Source organism: Protopterus annectens, chromosome 6.part0 (assembly GCF_019279795.1).
Source record: "Protopterus annectens isolate FY-2018-M chromosome 6.part0, PAN1.0, whole genome shotgun sequence".
NCBI classification, from domain to species: domain Eukaryota; kingdom Metazoa; phylum Chordata; order Ceratodontiformes; family Protopteridae; genus Protopterus; species Protopterus annectens.
Window position 1 is genome coordinate 1398653852 of NC_056737.1, and position 24772 is coordinate 1398678623.

Here is a 24772-nt window from a genome sequence, read left to right on the forward strand (position 1 = left end):
TAAAAATGTGGGCTCATTAATACAACATATTTTTGAAAAACAGTATATAAATCAAGAAACTTTGATCTGTTTGGAAAAAGAAGCATCTGAAGAAGTACAAAAATGTAGACAACAAAACCTAGATATTTTCAAAAAGCATAAAAAAGAAATATGGACATGGGAAAGAAAGAGATTTGATATGGTGCAATATTTATGCAAAGGTAAAAGCCAAATTAATCAACATAAAGAAGGCAGCACAAAAGATATTCGAAGATAAATACAGACAAAGGCATCCAGATATGGAAAATTTCACATTAAAAAATAATATCATAAAGAGGAAATGTAGAAAAGAAGATTAGTAAAGTAGAAGTTAAAAAAATAGAAGTTGAAGTTATGGAATGCCTGCAAAGTGAAGGATTTGATGTAGAAGGTCTAACACAGGTTACATCACAGCATGATAGAACGAGTCCCCAAAGTAAGAAGAAACAGGAAGATCAGGAGACATCTGAAGAAGAAATATGGACATGGGAAGAAAAAGAGATTTAATATGGTGTAATATCTATGCAAAGGAGAAAGCAAAACTAATCAATACAAAAAGAGCAGCACCAAAGATATTTGAAGAGAAATACAGGCAAAGGAATCCGGACATGGAAGACTTTACAATCAAAAATTAAGAAGACAAAGAAGGAAAGTAGAAAAGGAGATCAGTAATGGAGAAGTTAAAGAAATAGAAACTGAGGTCATGAAGTACCTCCAAAGTGAAGGATTCAGTGCAGAAAATCTAATTCAGAAAGCACTACAACAGGACAGAGCAATGGAACTCCAAATTAAGAGGAAACCAGTGGAATGGGAAGCCATTGGTCAGGTGTTATATGAAGATATTTTGAAACCTTCCACAGAAAACCAGTATAAACATTCACTTAAAGCTGGACAGCAAGGGAAGGAACAGGAAACTGTGGAAACTCTGATGCAGTTAATGTTGAGGAGTGATAGGCCAGTGAGTTCTCATATGACAGAGCAACAGATGGCACAGGATGAAACGGAAGAGAATGTGCCACAGGAAGATGTAATAAAACTTTCTATAGAATGCCCACAGGCAATGAAAAACAAAAAATGTGCCCTCAGTCTAGAAGAAACCGAGCTAAGAGAAGAGTTGCTTGACTTAATAGACATAGATAGACATGTTAAGATCCATGAAAGTAATAGACTGCAGAAGGTCAATAAAACCCAAAACGTCAGACGTTTAATAATACAAATGAACACAGTAATTAGACTGTCCATAGAGATTCATACAATATAACAAAAGCAAACAGGATATATTACTGTGCAGCTAAATTAATAACTGATAATGTTCTACCACAAGAACACAGGGTAGTGAAGGAGAGAAAGGGGAGAAATCGAATACCAGCATGGAAGTATCGAATAGAGAAAACTATAAAGCAACGAAGACAAGAAATGTCACTACTAGAAGAGTATAGAAGATGAAACAAATCAACAAAAATACTCAGAAAGATAGACATGATAAAAGCAATGCACAGTATTAGAACAGATCAGGATCTATCATGCACTATTGCAAATAACAAACTAAAAATATCAGCACAGGCGGAAAAACTTAGAAGATACATAGACAAATATAAGGGAAAAGTGCAAAATAAGCAATTTACTAATGACCCAAAAAAGTTTTATAGAGAATTGGGAAATAAGGTTAAAGGAATTGAAAGACCACCATAACAAAGATGCTAAATGGACAGACGAAATAAAATAAAGAATAAGAAGTTTAAAGGTACAGGATATGAAATGAGATGAAGTCACAACCAGAGAGATTGAAAATAAGTTAAAGAAAAGCCTCAAATTGGAAAACCCCAGCCCCAGATGCAGTGCCTAACTTCTGGATAAAAGTATTAACATCTTTGCGTGAAGATTTAGCCATGAGTAAGAATTATTTATATGTGCACCCTAAACAGACATCAACCTGGCTAACAACAGGAAAAGCAATGCTCCTACTTAAGAATGTACCTGTAAGCTACCCTAAAATTTATAGAACAATCACTTGCCTTCCGACAATGTATAAATTATACACTGGAATTGATGCCAACAGAGTTTATAGTCATTTAGAAGAAAACTCAATTATGGCAATAGAACAAAAGGGCAATAAAAAGAAATTCATATGGAACAAAGGATCATTTGTTGTTAAATAAAGTCAAAGTGGAGAATGTAAAAAGGGGAAGAATTTAAGTATGGCCTGGACTTGATTACAAAAAAAGCATTTGATAGTATCCCACATTCGTGGATAAAAGAGTGCTTAAAAATGCATAAGATACACCCTACACTGATTGATTGTGACAGACCACTTTGCAATTAACCCATGATAAAGGACAACTTATTATTCTCTATCACTGCTGCTATTCTGCCTTGCCGTTAATCCGTTAAACTGTCTACTTAACAGCTTAGGTCATGACTATAATCTGGCTCCTAAAAAACAACAAAGTGTAAAGACTTTTCATCTTCTCTTTGTCAATGATTTGAAACTGTATAACTCATCAGATGAGGAACTAAAAGCACAACTGCAAGTTGTCAAAACTTTTTCAGATGATATAAGAATGTCATTTGGTCTTGATAAATGTGCAAATCAACCTTTAAAACAGAAAAACTGCAGCACCAGGAAAACATCAGTTTGGGACAAGAATGTGATATAAAAGAACTTGAACAAGAGGGAGTGTATAAATATTTGGGAACTGATGAAGGATCAATGATAAAACATGAACAAATGCAAATAAAACTTAGTAAGGAGTACTTCAGAAGACTTAAATTAATCCTGAAAACAGCATTGACATTTAGGAACAAAATCCAAGCTATAAACCAATTTGCTGTTCCTGTCCTAACTTACAGTTTTGGAGTGATTGACTGGCCCCAAAATGTGTTGGATAGATTAGACAGGAAAACAAGAAGGATGCTTCATGCTCACCAAATGATTTATAAAAATAAGTGCATACCAAGATTGTATAGTCCCCGTTCTGAAGGAGGGATGGACCTCCTTGAAAATGATTACATGTATAGATCTACAATAGTGAACTCCAGACATATCTGTTGACCTCACAAGACCCAAATGTAGTGAAAGTTTTGAAACATGAGGAGAATAAATCTAAGATGACTTCCCTGCTTAGGCTAGCAGAAGCATATTGGCGTCAAGCAGGAATGGAAATCAAACCAGAATTAGATAAAAATCAGGCAACTGAATGTGCCAAAAAACAAACAAAGAATATAAGCTGAAGGACTGGATTAAAAGGCAAGAAATGTGGAAAAAGCATAAATATAGTTGCAAGTATAGAAAACTTCTGGAAGAACCTCATGTTGATCAGAAACGAATGCAGGAATGGTTAAGGAGAGGTGAATTTAAACCAAGAGATGAAAGGTTAATGTTGGTGGCCCAAGATAGTGGGCTACATATAGGTTGGTTTACAAAGTCCATTGAACATGTGGGAGAAACAGGCAAATGTACGTTTTGTAAAACAGAATTGGAAACAGTTGCACATCTGGTTGCTTGTTGTGACATACTAATGGCAGAAGGACTATATACTGAAAGGAATAATAATGTGGTGAGAATGTTGCACTGGCGATTGTGCAAACATTATGGTATTGAGGTGGTTAAAAAAACACTGGAAATATGAGTCACAAAGCATCATAGAAAATGATGAAATCTACCATCACATGGGATCACCCATTACCAACAGTTCAAAAGACAGATGCTAGAAAACCAGATATAGTGGCTCAGGAAAAGAAGACAAAAGTAGCATTGATAATTGAAATCACCACACCCAGTGACTGCAATATCCTGCGTACAGAGTGACACAAAGTTATAAAATATCATGATTTGCAAGCAAAATTAAAGCAGTGTGGAAGAAAGATACCCATATAGTTCCAATAGTAGTAGGAGCAACGGGTCTTATAAAAAAGAGTCTACAATCCTATTTAAATACACTACCAATACATGTAACTCCATACGAATTGCAGGAGACATTACTGGGCACATTCCGGGTGCTGCAAAAAGGACATTTGGCTGACATCAAAGAGTGAAACAATACTAATTTCATGAACTTTAATCACATTTTGAATTAGGAATGAGGTCTATTCCTGCCATAGTATTAGAAACCCAAAGATTATGAGAAATTAAAAAAGACGGCATAATATAATAATTTATAGTAAGTGCATGCTGAACACAGCAGCTGTCACATGACAACATTATTTAAAGTTTGATCTCCTAACTGTATGTTTTAAAAGAAGCACATCTGCTGCATGGTATGGTGTGTTATTTTGTCATTTTAACATATTTGTTTGTTTCTTTGTTAAATGGATAATTGCACTAGTCCAATGACTCGTTTAGCCATGACTCAGGCAGACGAATCATGGCATTGTTACAGAGCAACTACAATGACTTATACAAGGTTAAAACAGCATAGCAGATAGCAGTAAACACTCAGATTAACAAATAATGTTATCTGTAGTTCATAGGTTCTTACTAGGCTATTGTTCCAGTGGACCATTTGTAGCCAGGCCACAAGATCCAATTTTGTAAGTACCCATCAACATGAATAATTAATACTTAGTTTCAACCCTTTTTATACAGGTAACCCTTAAAGAAGATCAGGAAGCTACTTGGCTTTACACTAAAGAGAAACCTATTCCATGAAAAGAGGGATTTTCTGAGACAGATATCTATCTCACCAGCAAGTCCTATTTATGTTTCAGTGGAAATTTAGACCACGTGAGTGGGAGTTTAGGGAGTTATTTGTTTTATGGATGTGCAGGAGGTCACATAGGACTGGATCCTTCAAGCCTCTGTAGGCTAGACAGAGATCCCTTCTCAAGAGTCTGTAGGACACAGAAGAGAGAGATACAGATAGAGATAGAGAACTGTTTATGCATAAACAAGTACACACAAAGGGAACATTGTACACTATTATAGGCCCGAGGAGACAGGTATAGCAAGGGATGATAACTTCCATAGATCTAGAAGATATACCCCCTAGTGATCAGTCTGGCTAAATAAAAGGATTTCCTAGCAACAGTGGATACATGATGACCAAGGATAGTTCGTCAATGAAAGTGACCAGATCCATAATGAGTCAGTTCTCAAAGTGGTGTCACTTATGTGGTAGGTGCTTGGATGCCTGGGTTTGCCAAAGGACACAGTACTACATTTCTTAGCATTTAATTTTAGGCTGTGGTCCAGGCACCACTTGTTGTTGCATATCAGACTCTCCTGAGGAATCTGGAAACCTTATGGGGAGTTTATGGCAGCTCCAAGTTTACATTCATCTGCAGGTTTGGTCAGCCACAGGTCCTTGATTTCGGACTTGACATAAGGGAAGTAAATACCAAAGAGAAGTAGTCCTAGAATTGATCCATGGGGGGGGGGACACCACTGGTAACTACTCTTTTTGATAAGAGTATGCCTCTTAACACTAATAAATTGGGTTTTGTCAGTAAGCCAATTTTCCATCCAGCAAGTGACATAGGGTTTATATTTAGTTTGATTAGCTTTTGATAATTCCAGAATGTGGGATGGTATCAAAGGCATTGTACAGGTTCAAGTAGGTAGTGTGAGCTGATTTACATGTGACTAATGTATCAGTGACTTGCTCAAAGAAGTCCACCAGGTTCAGGGGGCAGGGACTGCTTTTATCAAACTCAAACTATCTTGGGCACAGGGCTTGTAGACTGCTTGTGTTCTTGTTAATAAGTTCCATAATGATGCATTCCATTGCCTTACAGACAAGGCTGGTGAGACTTATTGGTATATTATTTCCAGAACTGGTAGTGGGTTCCTTCTTGATGAGTGAGATGACTACAGCAAGTTCCAGTGGAGAAGCTAAGACTGAACAGACTTAGTAGCAAGACTACCAGACAGTGTCTAATATCTAATACTGACAGAAAGGCAGCCTGGCACATTAACTACACCCACAGAGCTAGTAATTTTGATCTTGGTGAAACAGAGAGAGAGAGCATTCAGGGTATGCTTGGATGTGATCAGAAGGGGTGGCATGCATATGCTAATACTTGAGAAAATTAGGGTGCGATAGAAGAGTAAAGTTTCAGCTAAATCTGTCCACTAATATGTTAGAAAGAAAGAAAAACGGTGCCGAGCCAACACAGCTGTAGCAAATGACACAATTTATTAAAACAGAACTTAGGAGTGAGCGCTTTTGTGATAACCAAATTGCTTCATCAGACTACTACATTCATAATAAAGCCACTCATTTAAATAACTCATGAACCAGTCATCTTACTGTGCATTCACATTCCACCAATGAAAACATTACTTTAAAAACTTTGCATACATCAATACAAAACTCATGTAAATATATCCTTATGTTCAATAAAAAACATTGCTGATTAAAGACAACCAATGATATTTATGTCTGAGTGGTCTTGCTTTAAGGAAGGGTTTAAGTGAAATAGCATAGTTTATACCTGGTGGTTTATCAGCACTAAAATATAAAATCCATTTTTGTTCTGCAGTTTCTGTTATGTTTTTTAAATCACCACCTCTTCTACCTTCCTCTATTACTTTTTATTACTATTACTTTTAATACAAACAACTTAAATATATGATGTGCACCTTATTTACATGTTGAGCTAATACACTGGTGTCTTTATTTCTAATATCTGTACAATGTTCTAATATTCTAGCTTTCAAAGAATGATTTGCTTTACCTGTATGATGATGAAGTGATTTGGTTATCATGAAATCACTCACTCCTAAGTTCTGTTTTAATAAATTGTGTTATTTGCTACACCTGTGTTGGCTTGACACCGTTTTTCTTTTTTTTTTATATTTATTACATGTATTTGGAGCCAATCCGTTATCCGGATACTTGTTTTTGGTTTTATAATACATTGTTGTTATGTATTAGTTCTGTGCATTGCTAGACATTACTTCTAAGGTTTTTCTGCAAATATGTGAAATGGGGCCATTAAGGTGACAATGGTACATAAATTTCATTAGATCATCGGCTCTCTGGAAGAGGTTTGCCTTGAAGTAGTCACCAAAGGCAAAAGGGTTTTGTGGTAAATCAGATTTTACTCTCACAGTGAAGGTTACTAAGTGGTTAGATTTGATCACTGATGTAGTAACTGTAGGTGTTTAGCATGGGGATCTACATCGGTGAGAACAAGGACCAAAATTTTTGATCCCCTAGTATGGACTTGAGCTAGTCAATCTAGGAATCTTTGTACATATAGGACTCTCTTTACTCATATCACATAGTCAAAATCTATAACACACTCCCTCAAACTATCAGAACTACAATTAACCCTGCACACTCCAAACAAATATCCAAGAACCACTTATTTATCAATTAGCTCTGCCCATGCTCTTGCCCTGGCTAACTCGCACTGCTTCTCCGTTATTGGTCTATCCTACTACTACATTTCCTCTCTGTCCCCCACCCATCCTCCTCCTTTCACTAACTATCATAGTATTGTACTCTCTTTATTTTATACTAATTTGACTTCTACATAATTTCTCCTCTTTCTCTTCCCTACTTTTACCCTATCTCCCCTGTAATTCCTTTCTACCTGTCATCACTTACTCTCTCCTTTGTACGCATCTCTCCTGTCACATCCTCATTCAAAATGTTCTTCAGGTGCATTATAATGTAAGACACATTAACAATTGGATTTATAAAAATGTTCTTGCTCCATTATTGTTAATGTAATAATTCCCATGAGCTATCTTATTGGCATTGAAACTAGTTTTTTTAACATTTGTATCTAAGTAATTTTGCTATGCATGTTAATTCTTTTTTAATTTCTCCAAATCTTTTGGGTTTCTAATACTATAATGGGAATGGACCCCATTCCTAAGTCAAAGTATGATTAAAGTTCATGAAATTAGTATTATTTCAATCTTTGATGTTAGCCAAAAGTGCTCTTCGCAGCACTTGCAATGTGCCCAGTAATGACTCCTTCTGCAATTCGTACGGGGTTACATGGATTGGTAACATATCTAAATATGATTGTAAATTCCTTTTTATAAGACCCATTTCTCCAACTACTATTGGAAGTACCTGGGTCTCTTCCTTCCACATTGCTCTCATTTCTGCCACCAGATCCTGATATTTTATGACTTTGTGTCTCTCTGTATGCAAGACACTGTAGTCACTGGGTGTAGCAATTTCAATGATCAATGCTACTTTTGTCTTCTTTTCTTGGACCACTATATCCAGTTTTCTAGCATCTGTCTTTTGAACTGTTGGTGATGGGTGATCCCATGTGATATAAACTTCATCATTTTCTATTATGCTTTGTGGCTCATGTTTCCAGTGTTTTTCAGCCACTTCAATACCATAATGTTTGCATGATCCCTAGTGCAACAGTCTTGCCACATTATTATGCATTTCAGTATACAGTCCTTCTGCCATTAGTATGTCACAACCAGCAGCGAGGTGTGCGACTGTTTCCAATAAGGTTTTACAAAACCTACATTTGCCTGCTTCTCCCACATGTTCAATGGACTTTGTAAATCAGCATGTACATAGCCCACTTTCTTGGGCTGTCAATATTAATCTTTCATCTCTTGGTTTGAATATGCCTCTCCTTAACCATCCCTGTGTTCGTTCCTGATCAACATGAGGTTCTTCCAGAAGTTTTCTATACTTGCAACTATATTTATGCTTTTTCCACATTTTTTGCTTTCTCATCTGGTTCTTCACCTTATAGTCTTGCTTTTGTTTTTTTGGCACATTCAGTTGCTGCCTGATTTTTATCTGCTTCTGGTTTGATTTCCATTCCTGCTTGATGCCAATATGCTTCTGCTAAATTAAGCAGAGAAGTCATCTTAGATTTATTCTCCTCTTGTTTCAAAACTTTCACTAATTTGGGTCTTGTGAGGTTAGCAGATATGTGTGGAGTCCCACTATTGCAGATCTATACATGTAATCAATTTCAAGGAGGCCCATCCCTCTTTCAGAATGGGGAATATATAATCTTGGTATACACTGATTTTTATAAATCATTTGGTGAGCATGAAGCATCTTTCTTGTTTTCCTATCTAATCTAGCCAACATGTTTTGGGGCCAGTCAGTTACTCCAAAACTGTAAGTTAGGACAGGAAGAGCAAATTGTTTTATAGCTTGGATTTTGTTCCTAGATGTCAATGCTGTTTTCAGAATTAATTTAAGTCCTCTAAAGTATTCCTTACTAAGTTTTATTCACATTTGTTCATGTTTTATTGTTGATCCTTCATCAATTCCTAAATATTTATAGACTCCATCTTGCTCAAGTTCTTTTATATCACATTCTTGTCCCAAACTGATGTTATCCTGGTGCTTCAGTTTTCCTGCTTTAAAGGTTGCTTTTACACACTTATCATGACCAAATGACATTCTTATATAATCTGAAAAAGTTTTGACAACCTTCAGCTGTGCTTTCATAGCTATGTAATTTTGCATTTGTCTATGGAGCTTTTCTCCCTGCGCTTCTGTTGAAAATGGGCTCGTGCCCAGTCGGACTTTCCCAGCAAACAAATGTGAAATAAAAAATAAATACATTCTTGTTTGTGGTGGAGTAGATCTCACATTTAATGTAAGGAGAGTTGAAGTCTGCCAGCAGAATACTGTTAGGTTTTATACTGTAATGGGCTATGAGGTATGGATTTTTATTTACCATATGAAGGATATGGAGGAGTTCAAGATCGAACTTATCAATAAATGTAGCAGTATGTGAGATGGGGGCATTGAGGTAAGGAGACTGATTAAACTTTATCAGGTTCATAGACTTCCTCTGGATATATAGCAAGCTAGCTCCCTGACCAGCTGTAAGCATAATCTGGATGAATGCCTGAGGAATTGTAAGTCCACCCTGAGTATGACCACTCAAGTCGTCACTGAAAAGAGTTGAGAATAGGTATAAATGACTCATGGCAAAAGTTACCTACGATTTGAGATACTATGGCTAGGTTACTAATGGTTGTTTGGATCAACAGCCACGTATCACATAAGAACTTTGATTTAAAATAGCAATACATTAAATTCATTCAATTAAATTCACGCAACTGATTGAACCCATGTTAAGTAGTCCAGAATTCAATGACGTTAGTAGAGCCTGCGCTGCCTTAATCAGCCTTGAAAAATGCAATAATGAATTTCAGAAACAGTCACTGCAAACTCCTGAAAATGCATCACAGTCACCATACAGAATTATATACGCCAATGCATACCTCTCAACTACAAGAAATCTGAAATACTATTTGCTCAAAGTAATCTTTAGAGATTTGCCAGAAAAATATAACTTTTTATGACAAACTGTGCAAAAATTAGAGACATGCTGCAAAATTCAGTACAGTTTAGAGACATGCACCAGTAATGATCGGTTTTAAAGTACTGGGGTAACACAAGTCTGACGTGCGCGCAAAAACGTATCTCTTCAATTATGACTTTATATCTCCCCAAACATAAGACACTGTAATCACCGGGTGAAGCAATTTCAATGATCAACATACTTATTTTCATGGACTTCTGTAGCTACTTTTCTCGCTTTTTTTTTGGAACATTTGGTAATTGATCCCGAATGTATTAGCAAATTAGGGAGTGGTTAATGAGGAAAGGAATGCAACATATGTTACTGTACTCTGATACAGGGTCAGCTTGGAAATGAAATATAAGTTACTGAGGAAGATGGGGTAAAAGCATAACTACAAGCCCCAGAAGACACAGCGTGATGCGTATGTGGCGTCATGCCATTTCCGACATCCGTGACGCAGTAAGGTCTGAGCCGTGGCGTATGTCCGTTCCCATGTTATGGTCCTTCGAGTGTCATGGCGGGTTGCCGAGGGTCTTCTTCGAGATGGTTCTTCACTCGGGAACAGTTGGAAAATACTCCCACTCGTCGTTGTGGGATCGAGGCTGACAAGGAGCTGTCTTACCGTCAGCAGTCTGCTAACTTGATACAAGACATGGGTCAAAGACTGAATGTGTATCCTTTTGTGTAATAATTCAGAGTGCTGTGTGTTAGCTGAGGCCTGGATAAATGATTTAGTTGGAGATTGATAGGCCTTGCCGGTATGTTGATTGGGTGGAATTATGAGTTTGGAAAACTGTAGTGGTTTAATTTTCACATAGTATTATTAGTATATAAAACCAGGAAGTATTGCTTTTCTGTGGTTGTCGGCCCACTGAGTCTCGTATTGGCCTTTGAAAGGACAAGTACCGGTGGTGCCCAACTACTCTTTTCCTGTTTGAAGGGTATGCACTTTTTTCTTTCATATTTAATATTCTGATTGAGTAATGAAAGTATATTGAATGCAGTGTTAGGTCTTTGTACACGTTGTAAAAGCCGGTATTGAAAGTATACACGTGTTGTGACATTTACTGTCAGTTGTCAAGAATTTATTTGAGAGTTGATTCGTACGTGAGCTTTGCATTTGGGGTGTTTATTTTTTGTGTTGTGATGTATGAGAGAAGTGGTATTAAATACTGAATCTTGAAAGAATTCGGTGTGTATGATCCCCCCCCCCCCCCAATGGGAGTTATTTATTGGTTGTATTTTCCTTAATCTTTGTAGTTCTCAATTGACTATCAACACAGCAATCGTGTATATGCACCGGTTTTATATGCATCATTCCTTCGTCAAGTTTCCCAGGAATGTAAGTGTTTTTTTATGGTTTAGTTTTTAACACGCTGATTTTCATTATTAGATGTGTGTAATTATTACATCGTTGTGTATTAACAGTATTTCTAAATGTCTTTTTGCAGGAGATTGTGCTGGTTGATTCTCTGCATGGGGTGTGTTCTGTGTGTCGTCTGCATGTCCTGCCTGCTCCTGTGTGGATTTTCGCTAGGTCCTCCAGTTTCTCAGAAAAGGGAAGCAATAATTAAATTGGAATGCTATAAACTTCCCATTTATACAATGAGAGAGTGCCCTTTGCTATAGATGACCACCCTGTCCGGAATGATTTTTGTTGTCTAGTGCCTATTAACAGTCTGGGTAGTTTCTTGCTTCCTCTCTATTTTGCAAAGGTAAAGCAGGTTGTTGGAAGATGTGTGATCTATACACTAGAAATAATTTTTCATTAAAAGTACACTTATTTCTGCAAGCAGTGGGTATAAGGCCCAGACACAGTCTTGCAATGGAGTCGAGTTTATCATCTAGTTGTATTTTTTGACTGTCATTTTTCTCAGTCCACTTGTTTTGGAGTTATGGTAAGAAAGTGGAGACTTTATCTTTTGGAAACCTGTGGCATGGGCATGAAGATGCACATTTTGTAAATAGGTACCCCACATAGAACCAAAGTTAAACAGAGGGGTAACTTGGGGCATGGTTATTTGTAGCGAGCAGGGAGATGCTATGTGCAAGCAACATAATTAATTATGCTACTAAATGTCCCACCTATGCCTGCTAGTTTAAGGCTCCTTTAAAAAATCAGTCCATTGTGGGTTAGAGTTTTATGTTTGGGGTAAGGTTAGTGGGGGAATGTTGTTGCTTTATATCGGTGGAGAATCCTGAACTGATGTATGGCTTTTGGTTTCATAGTAATTCCCTTGATTGGGAATACCTTATCTGAATCATTTAGAAAGATGAAGTGTGTGATGGAATTGAATTTAGCTGATCTAGTGCCATGTTAATTTTCAGCCTTTAAGTGTGAGGCTGTTATACACACAATAATATTACAAAGATTAAGCATGGTTATGACAGCAGTCATAAGTTTAACAGAGTTGTCTAAAGTTTAAACAAGGTGCATTGGCATCGAGATTAACAATGTATGAGTAGAACACAAGCTCTCCTCAGATGCATGGATCAGTGCAACAGTGTGTTTGTGTGCATTTTTAGTGTAAACTTTTAGATTTAATTGTATAATTTTTGTCTGTTTAATATAGTTCATACATATTGCAATGATTGTATATCATTTCTTACATTTGAGGCTCTGCTGTCTCCTCCCCAACCAGCCACCCTTGTAAAGTAGGTTGGGGGGCTGCACCCTCTCCTCAAGCATGTATTGACAGCATACCATGCAACAGTGTGGTGGTTATGAAATTTTTCCTCAGACTGCCTCTGTAATGCATTTTGTATATTGCTGTTGATGTAAGGTACTGTTCATTTTGAAGTGGATATTTGTGTGACTGGCACTAAGTGCGGTTGTGTGAGAGCTTTCAGTCGTGGTACGGGTGGGGATTGATCCTGTACACTTAATTGCCAGTTGAGCTGTGCTAGTGAGTTAATCCTGTAGTGATGTGCTTAAGTTTCCACGTGTATACTTTGAGCAAGCTGTTGTGTTTCTCTGCATAGTGGTATAACCATAATGTATGTATACCAACCAAGTGTAGTGTTCTGGTTGCTGTGCGTTACTTGTAACAACGAATTTTGGAGCAGTTCATCCCCATGTTTCCACTAAAAATGGGCCTCAACCCAGTAGGTGCCCTGATTGTCAAAAGATAATTGAAGTAAATGTATTTAATTTTGGTGATTTTTTTTTTTTTTTTTTTAACCAATTTTTTTGATGGCAGATTCTGTAATAGCCATGCAAAACAATTTTTCTAAAGCAAGGGTGTGTTCTTTGTTTAGTGCAGAATGTGTAGAATAATGTATTCTGGCATTGTATAAATCTACAATTATCAGAATATCAAGTCAGATTGGAGTGTGCAGAATGTCAGGTTGGGAGGGCACCACTACTGTTTTGTTTGTAGTAGTACATAATATCGGTAGTTATTTCTGTGGCATTATTATAATGTTGTGGTGTTGAAACATTTTTTCAGTGATACACATTCATGGTTCTTACAGAATGCACATCCTGATTTGGGTGATTGAGTTGCCTGAACTGGACTTGTGGCATTTCTGGTGCCGGTTCTTCTCTAGAACAGTTTATTTGGATTATATTTTTCTAGTTGCTGAAAGACAGGGTGGTAGACTATAAGATGGGCACGAAGCTATTGGATGAGGAGCAGTTTTATGGCTAAACGTACTTACTCCAAATTTACCAAGATGTTGCTGATGTCTAAATTCTCATGGAATTTTCCAATTACAATATAGGCTTGTACACTAAACTTTCGAAGTCTGGCCATCTGTTAGGGACATATGTGCTAAATTCATGTAAATTTGCAGTTTCCTGTCTGTCTGTTTGAATGGGGTTAGGGATGAGTTTTTCTGTACATGGATGTGAAGTCTGTTCTAGGGAAGGATTAACCTCTGAGACACTTTGTCCCCAATACACCCTGTTTATTTTAGAGGTTTAGGTCCTTGGGGTATACTGATCTTGTTTTTTGGGGATGTTTTTATTTTGGTTTCAAGACTAAGGAAACTAAACACTTTTTATCCTTACTAGTTATTTAGATAGTATATTTTAATTTTTGTACTTTTTTCAAATTTTTCCATTTATTTTCAGATATCATAACAAACGTTCAACCAAATACTTCATTTCATATCCCCATGAGTGTTGCTTTTGCTGAATCAATTCAAGCATGTGCACATAGTTTGCTACTGCTTTTGTTTTGTCATCACCCTCATTTGTTTGTATTTCGGCTTTTCCCGGTTAGGGGTCGCCACAGCGGAACTCCAGTCCGCTAATGATTGACAGTAGATTTTCACGAATGCCGAGGTGCCAGCTCAACGTTCAACCAAGGCACGCCCCATTTACGCATGTCTTCGAACGCCCACCCAAACATGGGGAGGACATGCAGACACCACACACAAGGCACTCCCTGCACTCCAGCCGAGAATCGAACGGGAGAACCTCTTGCTGTGAGGCAACAACACTACTGCTGCACCACCACAGATATCATCCTCATTTGTTATATACTGTAAAAAGGCTTGAAATGGTCTTGGAAAGTCCCACATTTTGTACTTGTTCTGGATTTTACTTTGTCTGCCAATGCGGGAAGTTTTAACATTTTTGAGAACCTTACCAGTTGTATAAAATTTGAATCCCTTATTTGTTAGTAGTGGTTCCAAAGATGAAGCAAAAAAGGGAAAGAGGAAATCTGTTGGGTTTCTCTTCAAAGCTCATCTGAGCTGAGCACTGTAGCATTTATTCTTGCATCTGCCCCTTAATATAGCCACCCTATTGACCCTACTATTCTGTCAGGGAACACACATGCTACAATTGATCTACTTGTAAACTTCCATCTGAGTTTAATTTCTTTAAATCTTTTGGGGTTTCTAATGATGACCCTTTTCATAAGTCAAAGTTCGTGAAATTACTATTGTTTCAGTTTTTGATGTTGGTCAAAAGTGCTCTTCTCGGTACTTGGCGGTGTGCCCAGCATGGACAACTCCTGCAGTTCATATGGAGTTGCGTATATTAGTAGCATGTCTAAATATGAGTTTAGTTCCTTTATTTGATCTATTGCTCCTGCTAGTTTTGAACTGTTTGTGTATCTTCCACATTGCCCATGTTTTTGTCTGCAGATCCTGATATTTTTTGACTGTGTCCAAGTATGACACTAATCTCACTGGGTGTAGCAATTTCAACAATCTGCGCTACTTCTATCTTTTCGTGGACTACTATATCTGGTTTTGTCGTCTCTACTTTTTTTTTTTGAACTGCCGGTAATGGGTAATACCATGTGGTGTAAACTTCATCGTTCTCTGTAATGCTTTCTCATGTTTCCAATGCTTCTCAGCTACATCAGTATGGTAATGTATGCACGATATTCAATGTAACAGTCTTGCCACATTATTACTCCTTACACCAGGGGTTTGCAACCTTCACTGTCAAGAGCCATTTTGGCCCCTCTCCCACCAAATTGATCGGGAGCCAAAACCTATTTGCCCCTTAAATTGAAGGTAGCACAGCGTAAAAATTTTATATATAGCTATTATCCTAAATATAAAATAATTAAGTTTATAAGAGCAATATTTAAAATCTCTGTTTTTGTTCCTTTGTTGGGATTGCTCGACCGCTGTCTCTCTCTCGACCTCTTAGAACAAGAAATTTGGTCAAAGCCATAAATAGTGGGGCACAAAGGCCCAAAACTAGGGACACTTTTTAAATACTGCTGTTACAAACTTAAAGTTGATAGAATAATAATTTTCATTAGCATGAGTTTTTCTGAAGGGTATGAAATCTGAAACTCAAGTCTATTTTTTCTGACTTCAGCCCTCAATGATTTGCAAGAAAACCACAATTTTATGAGAAATTGTCCTGACTTTTGGCTCATATTTTTGGCCTATCTGCACAGTTGAGGTGTGTGTAAAATGAACAGAAACCACATGTGCCTCCATTATGCCTACAGATTGCAGACCCCTGCCTTACACCAGTGACAGAGTGCCTGTATACTGAGTTGCATTCAGCAGCAAGATGTGCGACTGTTTCCAGTTGTTTTTACAGAACCTGCGTTTTTTTTTTTTTTGTTTTGTTTTTTTCAACATGTTTAATGGACTTTGTAAACCATGTGTATACTTCACTATCCTGGGCCACTGATATTAATCTTTCATCTTTTGATTTAAATTAATCTCTCCTTAACCAATCCTGAGTCCGGTCCTGATTGACATGTGGTGGTGGTTCCAGGTGGATTTTGTACTTGCAACTATATTTATGCCCTTTCCGCATTTCTTGCTTTCTCATCTGATTCTTCTGCTTGTATTCCTTTATTTGCACATTCAGTTGCTGCTTGAGTTTTGTTCACTTCTGATTTGGTTTCCATTTCTGCTTGACACTGATAATGCTTCTGCTAAACCTAAGCGGGGAAGTAATCTTAGATTTGTTTTCATGTTTCAAAACGTGTTTCCATCTGATGAGGACAGCAGCTATGTATAGAGTCCTATGATTGCAGAGCATGTCATTTTGAGGAGGCCCAAACCTTTGTCAGAATGAGGAATACATACTCTTGGTGTCACTGACTTTTATGTATCATTTGGTAAGTGTGAAGCATTTTCTTGTTTTCCTGTCCAACTGATCCAATACCTTTTGTGGCCAGTCCACCCCAAAACTGTAAGAACAGGAAGAGCAAATTGGTGTATAGCTTGGATTTTGTTCCTAGATATTGGGGCTATTTTAAATATCTTAAATATTTCTTAAGGAGTTTTGTTCACATTTCGTGTTTTATTTTCAATCCTTCATCAGTTCCCAAATATTTATACACTCCCTTCTGCTCGATTTCCTTTATATTACATTCTGTCCCAGACTGTTGCTTTCTTGGTGCTTCAGCTTTCCCCCTGTAAATATTGCCGTTGTACATTTATCAAAACCAAATGATTACACTTGGTCAAAACTTTGACAGGTAAGTTGTGCATTCGGCTTCTCATCTGGTGAACTGTACAGTTTCAAGTTGCCCACAAAAAGTAGATGAGAATGTAAACAAGGTTGGTTTCTAGAAGACCTAATCTTCTAAATGGCTTAATAGATTAAGGGCAGAACAAAGGGGCATTGGTAAACTCACCCTGAAGTATTCCCCTTTGAATTTTTATCCCTGGGATGATGTCTGTCCTTTATCGTGGCTTAGCTGCATAGTAGTTTTCATGATCACTGTAATGTAACTGATTCATTGTGGGATGCTTCTGGTGTATCTGTAAGCACTACTTTTATCCATGAATGTGGGATGCTGTCACACGTGTTTTTTGTTCTTTATCTTTGCTGTACCTATTCTTCCCCTGTTTGCAATTCTCTGTACTTGTAACAGTAAATGATCTGTTACATATGACTTATTTTGTTCTCTTGGTCTAAAATCTGTTGGTATCAATTCCAGTATAGTTTATACATAATCTAAAAACAAGTTATTGCGCTATAGTTTTTAGGATATCTTGCCAGGTTCACTCTCTCTTACAGATGATTATATTTTTTTCTGTTAACCAGGTTGGTGTCTGTTTAGTGTACACATACAAGTAGCTCTTAATCAGAGCTAAGTATTTGTATAAAGATATATTTAGCCAGATGTTGGGTACCGCACCTGGGCCGTGTCTGCATTTTCACTTTTTCTCTAGCAGTTACTTTCAATATCCTATTCTGTAGAGCAGAATTTTTTTTACTATTTCTATCTATTCAGCATCTTTACAGATATTTTTTGTGTTTTTTTTTCCATTTCTCTTAGTGTTTTTTTTTTTTTTTTTGTTTTTGCTTGTGCTGCTATTTTAATTCTATTGTTTGCAGTATTGTGGTTTCTAATACTACACATTGCTTTTGACACGTCTGTTTTCTAAGTTTTAAATCTGTTCCCTCTTCTATACTTTAATAGCAACAATTTGTCTCAATTGTTTTCTAGTGTTCTTTATTTGATACTTCCGTGGTGGCATTTGATTTTTTTTCTTTCCTTTCCGATGTTGCCCTGTACTTTTGTGGTAAGACTTCTGTTACTAGTTATGCGTGTATAGTAATGCATCCTGTTTACTAATTTCTGTTAATAGTCTTGATTACTGTTTTTAATCAGTTTTATGTTGATTCCTTTCTGTTGGATCAAGCACCTCTTCTTTTAGATCTTTGTTTTAAGCTGAAGGCATTCTTTATTCCTGTGGTCGTTCTACAGAAGGTTCCAGAACATCCAGTCAAATGGATTAATGAACTGTCAACCCTGCTGTCGTGTGTGTGTGGGTACCCCAAGGGTCAGCACACTCACTTCACTCCAAACAGCCCAAAAGGTCTTCAGTGACACAGGTTATTTGCCGGATGTTCAACTTGTTCTCAACCCAAGTAAAACTAAGCTCATGTTCTCTACTATTAACAAAATACATAGCCAGCACCCCCCCACACACACACACCACCTCTTCCACTAATACTACAATAGAGCCAGTAGAGCATACTAAGCTCCTAGGAGTTGACTGAGACAAAATTGAGGTTTGACTAGCACTTAACAGTAACCATCAAAAAGGTACACATCAAACTAGGCTCGCTCTATAGGAACAAACATTTCCTAACTGACCCCACCAGACCAGCCATGTCTAGAACCCACCTACTTTCCACCCTCCTTTATGCTTCAGCTATACTACTAACTCGAAAAAAGAGTTTAGTCCTGCTACAACAAAGTAGCAAGATTGTCTCAAACCTCCCTTACAGATCACACCACTGCAATGCGTTGCAGCATCTAAAATGGCTAGAACTTCCATATCTTCTGACTGACCAACTAAACTTCATACACTATGCATCCACCCAGATAGCTGTCCCTCTGTCAAATATCTTGTTCAGCCTTACTATAGCTGTAGAACACTTAATATCCACCATCAAAGGCCTGCTAACAGTTAAATCTAGCAATGGCTGTGGAGATTGCCTCTTCTCTAACCACTTATCTGAACTTTGGAATACATTATCATAAATAATTGTGTCATTGCAACTAAATTTGAACATTTACTTAAGGAATGCCTCCTCAACAACTGGATGTGCTCCTGCACAAACCCAGACTATATATACAATCTCTAACAGGTCATACTGTCTTATTTGATCTGCCTTTCTTTCATCTTTCGGTCCCCTCCCTCTAATTACCAGCATGAATTGACACCAGAAGTCCTGCTTTTCCCTTTTCACTTTCTTGTATTTCTTTGCTCTTTACCACCTAATCTAAGCGCCAATTGTCAGAATTTTTTTGCTCATGTCCATGTTTTTCTTGTACCTTTCAAAAAATTCCTGGATTTTGTTATTCACACTTCTCACTTTTTTGAAGCAGGCAAAACTTTCTTCGTCAGATCTGCTGTATTAATACAAATTTGCATTTGAAGCTTGTCAGTTTCTCTTAAGCGAATGTTTGTTTTTCTTTCCTCTAACTTTTTTTCAATCTTTCTGCATGTCATCTGTCTGGAATTTCTGGGCTACGTTCATAATGGTAACCATGCATAATTTTTTCTTTACCTTAACAATATTATCCTTGTGGTTCTCTTTTGGCTTGTTGGTTTTTGTGAACTACTACAGTAAGAGGTCCAGCCTCCCACTGAGCCTGTCTTAAACCCAAAGAATGTGGATTCTGCAATGCCATTTTTCCAGTCCTGTCATCAGTGCGCCTAGCAGAATTGGACACTTCTTTTTATTTTGGGACTTGTGCATCCAGCTGTTATGTAGATGCTTTATTCCCAAGTTGAATCTGCTTTAACGCTTCCTGTTGGCCATTGATTTGATTTTTTTTTTTTTTTTTTTTTTCCCTGGCTTTGTCCAATCTTCAGATTTTTGGGAAGCATATATTATGAAGTTGTAAGAGGTTCATTTCAGATAAATATTAAAGACCAGTCCATTGTGGAGCTGTGCGATTTTGGGGGTGTTCTATGTCTTCTTTCAGATTTTGACCTGATAGGAATGTTAGTGTCTTTACAATTCACTGCATTGTGTACTTTGAAGGGGACAGGGAAATGTCTGCTGAAAGTGGGATGGGGGTATGTAGTATTGAATGAGAAACTGGGAAGTGTTAATAGGTTTCATAGGTTCATACTAGGCTATCTGCCCTAGGGCATTTATAAGCCTAGCCAGAGTTGTGTGGCTTTCACCACCCCGTTAAGTCAGGATGAGTGGTGATTTTAACATTGGAGTAGATGGATGGCTGAATGTTCCATATTGGCAAGAAATTCTAGTAATGCCCTACTAGGTTCAAAGCTGTTGGTTGCTTAAACTTACTAGAAATCTGTTGGTTGCTTAAACTTACTAGAAATCTGAAGTAGAATATTGGATGTAGTAAAGGGTATTAAAAATAAAATTAGAGGTGAGGCTTTTGAGAAGGGGCAAACTGCATAGAAATAATATCTGTGGGATACAGTATGTACATAGTGTTCAGGAATAGCAGTATTTAAAGGTTTTAAAGTAGGAGAGAACCAAATTTGTACAATGCTGAATGATTGTAAAGAACACAATATCGTATAATTCATGAAAAAAAAAATCTTCGCAGTGATCCCTCCCCCATTTTAAAATTGAATGCATACCTGTGTCACTATGTAATGTGTGACAAAGATGTTAAAATTAAATGCGAGGGTTAGGAGTTTTGAAATTAGCAAGGATTACAATGTTTCATCTGTCGCTGAAGTACTGTTTTAAATAAGACACACTAATTTTTAAGTGGATGAGGAGATTGATATACATCAGCAAGTTGAACTGGATTGTTGATTAAATGAAGTCAGAGATGGGGTTATCTTGAGAGAGATACCCGCCACCATTTCTATTTCCAGGCCTTGTGTCAAAGGTGCAGTTGCTGTGGTAGATAATCTTTGACATGATTCGAGGGAAACTGCTGTATGTTGAAAGTTTGACTGGGAAAACACTTCTTTCATATAGCTTATTTCTTACACAGATATTTTATTGTGATGGTGGAGTGGAAATGGAGAAAAGTTTGGGTTGTGAAAGAGACCGAAATAAGGGTGGAGAAAAGCTGCAATACCTGTTGCGTGGAAGGTCTAAGAGAACACATTATGGTGGCTTGGTCACGTGCAGGAAAGCTGAAGACTGTTTTTGGTAAAGATGAGGCAGAAGGCCAAAAGATGTGATACTATCCTGCCAAGATGTGCTTGGGTATTGCAACTTTGGCAAAATAACGAGATAGGAGTGTTGAGTGCATGATATGGGAAACTTCATATTTTGTGAAGAGAGTAGAATTTCTTTGGGCATGCTGTAGTCTGAGGGTATAATAACAATAGTGTTTGTGGTTTCTTTTTTAAACCAAAAAACTATTGTAGTTTTGGATAAAGGGGACATTAAAGTCTATGCAGTAGTTCTTTTTGCTCTCTATAGGTAAAGTATTAAAGAATAAAACAGTTGAGACATGTGGTTTGATGCATTTAGTGGTGTATTTCATTTTAAGATATTTGCATGCGTATATTGGAATATATTTTTTAGATTATATGTATTGTGACTTTAAGTGAAGCGGTTTAATAGGTCGTGTGTCTTTTTATACCTATTTAAGCTAGCAGTGGGGAGTGTTTAACTTCTAAAGAAGTTTCCTGTTAATTGGAATGAAGATACTTAACTGGAAATAAGTTTATCCTTCGTTGGCGTTACTTTATGGTTTTTTGTTTGAAGATAAACTGTAGTCTGGTTTTTGTTTTAGAATGGTGAAGAAAATGTTTCAAAGTACTGGATGATCCGGTGATATGAGCAGCTTGAATGCGACCGTAAAATGGGTAGGCTGTTGACCTCTTGGGTATTAAGTATGGGTTGGAACCTAAGTTGTTTACCCCATTATGCTTTGTTTGCACTGACTGTAATTAAACTTTGGGGGGCATAAAGCTATGGGGGCTCCACTGTCTCCTTCATTCCTGTTGACATGCTGATTGAAGATAAAGGGGGAGAATGTGGCTGAAGGTACACATGACAGACAATAGTATAAAGAATGAGGAACAATTCTTGTGAGGGTGGAGTTATTATAGCTTTAATAATGTAGAAGAATTTAACTTGGTATAAGGTAAACTAATTTCGTATAGCTGGTGTATCGCAAGTGGATGCAGGATTAAATCCGTGTCAAGGGTAGACATTTTAAAAGATTGTATCCTGGATGGTCAGCTTTAATTAAAAACAAAAGCTGGAGTAGTGGGAAATAGTGGTAGAGTGGAATAGCCTTCTGTGAAGGCTTGGAAGGGTAATACAGCACGTAGTCTTAAGTTAGTGGGTGAAGTTCTGTTAAGTTAGGTTAAGATATTTGAAAGGAATACGACTCATCCATTTTTTGTAGGATTAACTGAGTCTCTGTTCAGTTTTGGCAAGGAGTACCATTAAGTACTTGTGAAACAGACCTCTCAACTGTGTCTGATTTTCAGAAATGTCCCTGCTTTTGACTTGGTTTTGTCCCTCTTCAAACTGACTGTTGGAGAAAAGGTGCACTTGCTAAATGATGGTAATTTAACTGTTTTTAGTTCAGAAAATGTATATTGACTTAACATTTTTTTATTCTATCAACATCTCAAGTTAATAGTGCTAATACTTCAATGTTCCTGGTTATTTCTGGATTTGTCCCCGATTTCTGTTGAGATTTTCCCTGATTGGTTGAGAGCTATGTTGTGAAAAGTTTAAAGAATTCAGTTGGAGAACTTAAAGATGTATATGGCTGGGCATTGTGTTTCATGTGATCCCTTGCTTAGTATTGAGAATGACTGATGGGTTATAGTAGCAAATATTGTAAGGTGCATGTGAAAGTCAAGCTATAAGGGAAGAGAACAAAAGTACATTAAAATGGAGGTATATAGGTTTTGCTTTTGCTTGGAGGGAATGTATATAAGCGATGAGTTGTAATTTGGTGTTCTAGATAATGTAGATTATCCCTGCAGGTAATACTGCACCATTGAAATTTGTCTTTACACAGTAGAGTTCTCATCACAGTAGACCAGTGGTGTGAACCTTTTGGGTTCAGCATGTCAAAGGTTCGCAAATGCTTAACTTGACTCTGGTGTGTCACCCCCCCCCCCCCCCCCATAAAATATATAAAATAAATGAATTAAAACAGCATAGCTCTCAGTACATCAGGGATAAGTCTCAACAGAATCGGGGAGAAATCTCGAAATAAGAGACGTGGACAGTTTTAAACTACTAGAACTGTTAATCTGAGACGTGCAGAAAAAAATTAACATGAATTATTGTACTTCAGAAAATGTATATTAAGTCTTTGAATCAAATTATTGTCATTAAGTGTAAGAAGTTGCCAGGTTTAGGAGGGATGTAAAACAGCACAGGCTTAGAAATGCAGACTATTTTCCCTTTGCAGAAATGTAACCACGAAGAGAAGTCAGCACTGCCATTTGCAGACTGTCAAGACAGTATACTGAAATTGTCTTTGAGGTTAACTGCTTTCCCTCTGGAGCAGTGTTGTTCGAGTCTATATTACCTGATTGAACGTTTAGGTTAGCGAATACCTAAACTTTGATTTGGTAATATCGAAAAATGAAAACCGTGAACAGCCGGTTTAATGTAGGGAATGAATTCCCTCGGCTGCAAAAAAATAATGAAGTGTCTGTTTCACCCCCACCCCCCTAACTAAGTATACAAACTCCGAGATCGCTCTACAGTGAGGAAATGGTCAAAATCTGCATAGCAACCAAGAAAATTCTATCCTGTATTAAATCGGCCGTTCAGTTTTTTTTTTGCTTTCGCTATTGCCAGATCAATGTTTAGGTATTTGCTAACCTAAACGTTCGAGCGGGTAATGGGAACCTGTTTAACTGGCTCCTGGCACAAAATAATTCAATGCCCTTCACACGAGTAATAAATGCAGTCTCTTTGGTAACTTGGGTGTTGATTGCTGACGTGTCACCTTTGACACAAGTGTCAGATTCGCCATCACTGCAGTAGACCAATTTCAGGTTCACACCAGGCAAATACAGATAAAGTTGAGGAAAAATAGGAGCACAATTGTACAGATGCCACAGAGTACACAGTTTAGATAAATGACAGTGGTTAATAAATTTTTGTATGTGTAGTCATGCTTAAGGATTGTGTAGTCATAGGGCTTGTATTTATTTCAGATATGAACATGTATGTAGTGCTGTTATGTAAAAAGATGGGGTGTAGGAATATAGGTCAGTTGGTAGTTTTAATGTATGACAGTTATGTTTGAGAGACCCCGTTGGAGATTGGGTGATGTGGCTGCATTGGGAAGCAAACATTGGGATTGTTTCCGTAGATGTCCTTTTTACTGGGATCAAAATTTTAGGTGGTGGTTATCAGTGTTGGTACTAAGTGAGAAAGTGTTAGTATATTGTAGTTTTGTGGGGGGGGGGGGTCGCAGAATTGATACTGAGGTTGCTCTGTGTGGGAGTAGATGGAGAGTTTTATAAATTAAGCAGCTGGGTCCAAAAGTGTTCAAGTAAAAAGTTCATGTACTTGAGACCCCAGATTAGTTTGATTTGAAGCCAACAAAGCTAGTATATGATGGAGCAAATCTGTGGACCTGAATGAATAGTATAGAGTATGGCG

General features: G+C 37.4%; 1 protein-coding gene across 4 annotated transcripts in view; it reads left to right on the plus strand.

Moving 5' to 3' along the window:
- The first annotated feature begins 10764 nt into the window (after positions 1–10764).
- The window catches only part of CCNT2 (cyclin T2), a 701155-nt gene continuing 687147 nt past the window's right edge, over positions 10765–24772 (plus strand). For 2 of the 4 annotated variants that reach the window (XM_044074938.1, XM_044074940.1), the window contains exons 1-2: positions 10765–10953; positions 11542–11623. In XM_044074938.1, the coding sequence (XP_043930873.1) occupies positions 10796–10953; positions 11542–11623 (240 nt within the window). In that variant the 5' untranslated portion in view covers positions 10765–10795. The remainder of the gene's footprint in view (positions 10954–11541; positions 11624–24772) is intronic. The other 2 variants (XM_044074936.1, XM_044074937.1) reach the window with 1 other exon arrangement.